This window comes from Sinocyclocheilus anshuiensis, unplaced genomic scaffold, assembly GCF_001515605.1.
Source record: "Sinocyclocheilus anshuiensis isolate Anshui unplaced genomic scaffold, SAMN03320099.WGS_v1.1 scaffold1754, whole genome shotgun sequence".
Lineage (NCBI taxonomy): Eukaryota > Metazoa > Chordata > Actinopteri > Cypriniformes > Cyprinidae > Sinocyclocheilus > Sinocyclocheilus anshuiensis.
This window is the reverse complement of record NW_015546144.1, coordinates 228761-234218: the sequence shown is the minus strand read 5'-3', so window position 1 is coordinate 234218 and position 5458 is coordinate 228761. Positions and strand designations below refer to the sequence as shown.

Here is a 5458-nt window from a genome sequence, read left to right as displayed (position 1 = left end):
CACGGTATAGCCTTGAGCCCGTGTTTCCCCGGCAGACTTCTGCCATTCCAAGAGGGTTACAATCACCTCCATCCTTCCATATGCACCTAAGGAATGTTCATATGTGTATTGCTTCCCGAACCTCCTTCGGGAAGGTTGGAGCTTCCGTAACGTCCCTGTTCCAAGTAGAACGGGTACGTTTCCCAGTGTTATCCAGTCTCACTCATTGGGTAGCAATAATATGCAACTACAATCTGACTCTAAGTCTTGTCCTTTAGGTGTGTCTTATGTGGCATTTTTCTGTCAGATTTCTGTGGCATTTTTTGAAAACAGACATTTCAAACTGCATCAAAAACTACAAAACATTATACCATTTGAAATAATATTTATTTTTAATGTCTTTTCTAATGTTTATATATACATAAATTCACAAAATGTATCACAAACGTTATGATAGAAGCAGTTGGCCACATCCAGTAAAATGAATGGCTCTCTATGGCCCTCTGCTGGTCAAAACAATTTCTTTCCTAAACTGTAATCCTTTAGGTTTATTTCTAACCAGCAGATGGCAAAATTCTGCACCTAACACCTAGATCAATATCCAGAAGCAACTTAAATTAAATTTAGGTCATCCTTTAAGTGATTTTTTCATAAAAAATTAATATTTCACATGCAAGCTAATGGTGTAGTTGAGGAATTTTGTGGTAAATATGTACAAAAGTACTTCATATCTCCCAAAACACAGCATTAATGTATAGATGAGAAGTAAACCAAAAAAATGATATATTATTTGTATGATTCAAAATTTATATATTTTTCACAATTACTCTTTCAATGTTTGGGGTTATATTGACCCCAAGGGACTTAAGTGTAAACAGTAAATGAGGGACATTTGAGGGTTAAGACTGTATCGGACTGGTACAGTCTGACCAACTAGCAGTTAACCAAGTCTTAATCAGTCTTACTTATGACATGTCTTTAAGATTTAAAAAAATCAGGTGACTAACTTGTAAGCCTAGTCTAAGCAGTTTATGTAACCAGCTATAGGAAGACAAGGAAGTTCTTAAATTAATTCTCTGTCTATACAATAAAACAATAAATACCATTCATGTATAAATTAATATGATGTTTACTGGTCATAAGTGCTTATTCTGCAATATTCCTTATTCACCATCTCTGTTACTTTAAAAAGCAGTGTTCACGTTTGTGTTGTAGAAAACAGATACATACTTGTAGTTTCAGTTTTGTTTCTGTGGTTTGAGAGATAGCTACAGTATAAATATTCAGTGGGTTCATTCATATTCATTCCTATGAGATCTCTGTGAGAAAACAGACATGATATCGCTGTGGAACAGTTCTTTACAGGAGAAAGCAAGTGATCTTCATGGCGACACCTGGAACACTCAAACTGATCAGACTATTGTGGAAAACAGTTTAGCTCCTAATTGGCACCAGTACATTTCTGGCTCCTTTGCAGAGTAAGAGCACAACTTTACCACAGTAAAAGATATTAAACAGTTTTTACTGTATTACGATTTATGATGTATGCATTAATCATTGTTAATGTTAGTTAATACAAATACAACTGTTCATTATTAGTTCATGTTAGCTCCGGTTTGTTAATTAGTATTAACAGATACAGCTTTTGAGTTTTAAAATGATTAGTAAATGTTAACAAATGGTACATTATTGTAAAATGTTATTATACTTTTTAAACAGATAATTTAGTTAAGCCATCAACGAAAATAGGCTGCTTATTGATTTTTATTAGATATTTTGATGGAATGAAAAGGAAATTTAGGAAGTACAGTATTCAGAAATCTACACATAAACACACATAAACCTCACAACTATTTTATTACAGTTAAACTGCTACTACAGTGTATAAATGTTATCAGATTAAACTTAAAATTACATAAATGAAATGGTTATTTTGAAATACTACATAAAGGTGCCAAATACCACCAGCCAATAGAAATAATAATAATAATACATTATTTAATAATTAAATCATATGGAATGGAAGTATCAGTAGATGCATAAAGTGATTTATTTTCCATTTCGATTGTAGGTTCAGGTGTTCTCTTTGTAGAAGAACCTGGGGGTCTAGTAGAGTGCAGGTGGTGTTTCATTTCCATCTGAACACAGCAAGCAGACAGGGAACCATTAAACTACGATGCTACAAACAGGAGTGTAGGACGTGCAATGAAGCTCAGTGGGAGGATCCAAACTTCCCAGTAGAAAACATTGATGTGCTGGTTGAGAGACTAGTTCAAAAGATCCGCAGGAAATGCTATGGAGAAGACCTGGGTGAAGCAAACAGATCCTCAGTGTTTGGTGGAAGATTTAATCGGCCACATGAAAGTGCTCACTGTGAAGCCTGTCGGCTTGGCATCTGCAGTCAAGCCAACTGAGACTGATTTCATTGCTCAAATCTTCTAAGTGACTATATTATTGAAAATATTTGTAATATTCACTAAAATTAACAACTTGTTACTGCCGCAAGATTAAGCTTATCGGTTGACTTCTACTCTTTGTTAATCGATTATTGTAAGTTTTAATCTTTCACTTTCACTGAAATTCACTGCAGCCCTGCTTAATGTAAAACAGCCACCATATTTTTATTGTGGGTTTTACGTTGCATATATTGTGCTTTGCATGTTTTTTCTTCTGTATTCTGGGATTATGAAATAAATGGAAATGTTGTGGTCGAAGGTCTCTTTTGGTTTTAGTTTGTCTAAGCAAATCAGTTTTTGTATATAGTTTGCCTGAGGGTCCATTTCAGTCCTCACAGAGATCATGAAACTGTGAGGTAAAAGTCTAATATATATTTTATAGCACCTTTACTGTTATCTGCCTTCTCGTTCTTCAGCTGATGGCTTTATTTTTGTTCTCAAGACCACAGGTAAGAAGACATAGTCATGAAATAGTAATGCAATATTTAAAGTTTATAGCATTGTTTAGTGCTTTATTAAAGTGTATAATATTGAAGTGTCTGTTAACACCATTATAACAGGCTGCTGGATTCACAGCTATTCTTCCACATTTCCAGTTCATTATCTGCTGTCTCATCATGCAGTGTAAGACAAAATTAATTTCAAATTCATAGACTCTATGTAAGAACCAGTATAAGTTTGTATATAATTTGATTCATGACTCTTAATGTTTTTATTTATATTAATATAGTAAACATTCGTGATTTACATTATTAACATTTGCAACTTTACAAATAATGTAAATTATAATGTACATATTTGTATTAATAGTGTTGTAATCATTGATGGTTTACATTATTAATTATGTTTACAACATTAATCATTTACATATAAATAATATATTTTTTAATTGTTAAGAAAAAAACAGCTAAAAATAGTGTTAAGGTTGTGTGTGTTAGTGTTAAGTGTTAGTTAATGTTTCCTTTAACCCAGAATTTGACAATACAACAGACAAAACTTGTAATATTTAATTTGCAATTTTATTCTTCCAGCTCTAATGGTGAAATCCGCAGAGACCATCAACTGCTCTGAACCCACTACAGATGGTCTCATAACAGCCCTGAAGGAAAATATATTTGGCAAAACTGAAATAAGGCCAGTTATTAACCTGAAAACTCCCACCAACATCAGTGTGAGCTTCACTCTGTATGGGATTTTAGATGTGGTAAGTTCTAATAAATCTAACAATTCTCAATTATGGCCACACAAAATCAGTATTCATTACATTAGAAACTGTGCTCAACCATTTGCAACCAATCTTGCATTCCATACACATCTATAAAGGCTCTTTAAATAATTCAGTTTGAAATTACATTTTATAAAACAATAGATTATAAACATTTATTTCAACACTACTACATGTACTGTAATACTTAAGATTGTATAATTTCATGACTTCAAGTAAAGGTGCAAACCCGCCATACTGCTAACTAGTTTATGAATGGCAATTGCTTATTGGTAATAGTGACTAAATCAAGTCAGTTTTTCTCTTTCAGGATGAAAAAGCACAGAAACTTAACACATTCCTTTGGGTGAATCTAGTAAGTCATACGGCAACTGCAGCAATATCTCTTATTTTATTAACTGATAAATGAATTTAAATGAATGAATAATGAAACTAATTCATTTTAACTTCAAAAAAGAGAACAGTACAAAAGAGCAAAAAGGTGTAATGTGCAGGAGACTCAGAGATAATATAAGAGCAGGATCCCAGAGACAGGGAGCACAGGGGACAGGGAGTTCAGGGGCTTCCTCTATGGCTGTGACAGGGAGCTCAGTGAGTTCAGAAACTGTTTAGTTTATTTTATTATTACCGAGCCAGAGAGCACAAAGACCATCAGATTTGGGACCACTGAGCAAGGGAGCACAAAAAAAACCAATGGACTTGGGAGCACCGAGCCAAGGAGCACAGAGACCAATGGACTTTGGACCACTGGGATTGGGAGCACAAAGACCATTAAAATTGGGACCACTGGGCTAAGGAGCACAGAAACAAATGGACTTGGAATCACTGAGTCAAGGAGCACAGAAACCAATGGACTTTGGACCACCGGACTAGAGAGCACAAAGACCATCAGACTTGGGACCACTGGGCCAAGAAGCACAGAAACCAATGTATTTTGGACCACCAGGCCAAGGAGCACAGAGACCATCAGACTTGGGACCACTGGGCTAGGGAGCGCAGAGACAAATGGACTTAAGAGCACAGAAACAAATGGACTTTGGATCACCAGGCCAAGGAGCACAGAGACCAATGGTCTTGGATTTGCCGGGCTTGGGAGCACAGAGACCAATGGACTTGGGAGCACAGAAATCAATTGACTTGGGACCACCAGGCCCAGGAGCACAGAGACCAACAGACTTGGAACCACTGGGCCAAGAAGCACAGAGACCTATGGACTTGGGACCACCAGGCCAAGGAGCACAGAGACCAACAGACTTGGAACCACTGGGCCAAGAAGCACAGAGACCAATGGACTTGGGACGACCAGGCCAAGGAGCACAGAGACCATCAGACTTGGGACTGCTGGGATAGGTAGCACAGAGACCAGTGGAATTGGGACCACAGAGACCAATTGACTTGGGACCACCAGGCCAATGAGCATAGAGGCCAATGGACTTGGAACCACTAGGCCAAGGAGCACAGAGACCAATGGACTTGAGACTACCAGGCCAAGGGATTACGAGGCCAGGGACCACAGAGACCAGTGGTCTTCGGAGTGCTGAGAGGGAAACACTGGGATTTATAGGGGATAGTGAGCCATAGCCCATAGTGTAAGGAGAAAGACAAAGTCTTAAGGCCAAGTCAACATATTGTTCAAGGTTGAAGTCACATATGCTTCTTGGCAGACATTGCTTGACTGGCTAATCTTCGCACAGAAGAAATAAGTATAGGCCTCGATGGTATAGTGACCTTGCTGGAGACCCACTAGTAGATCTGTTGGATCCATGTTTACTGATAAATTTACTGATAATGACATTTT

General features: G+C 37.0%; 1 protein-coding gene across 1 annotated transcript; it reads left to right on the top strand.

Annotated features, from left to right (window-relative positions):
* Nucleotides 1-1314: 1314 nt before the first annotated feature.
* On the top strand, nucleotides 1315-2393 carry LOC107701220 (receptor-transporting protein 1-like). Its single transcript, XM_016503179.1, has 2 exons — nucleotides 1315-1457; nucleotides 2051-2393. The coding sequence occupies exons 1-2, from the start codon at nucleotides 1315-1317 to the stop codon at nucleotides 2391-2393; spliced, it is 486 nt and encodes a 161-aa protein (XP_016358665.1).
* Nucleotides 2394-5458: the final 3065 nt, after the last annotated feature.

Coding starts and splice junctions, on each gene's coding strand:
- LOC107701220 (XM_016503179.1), top strand. CDS start 1,315: ATGATATCGCTGTGGAACAGTTCTTTACAGGAGAAAGCAAGTGATCTT. Junction 1,458..2,050: donor ATTTCTGGCTCCTTTGCAGA/GTAAGAGCACAA, acceptor TTTCGATTGTAG/GTTCAGGTGTTCTCTTTGTA.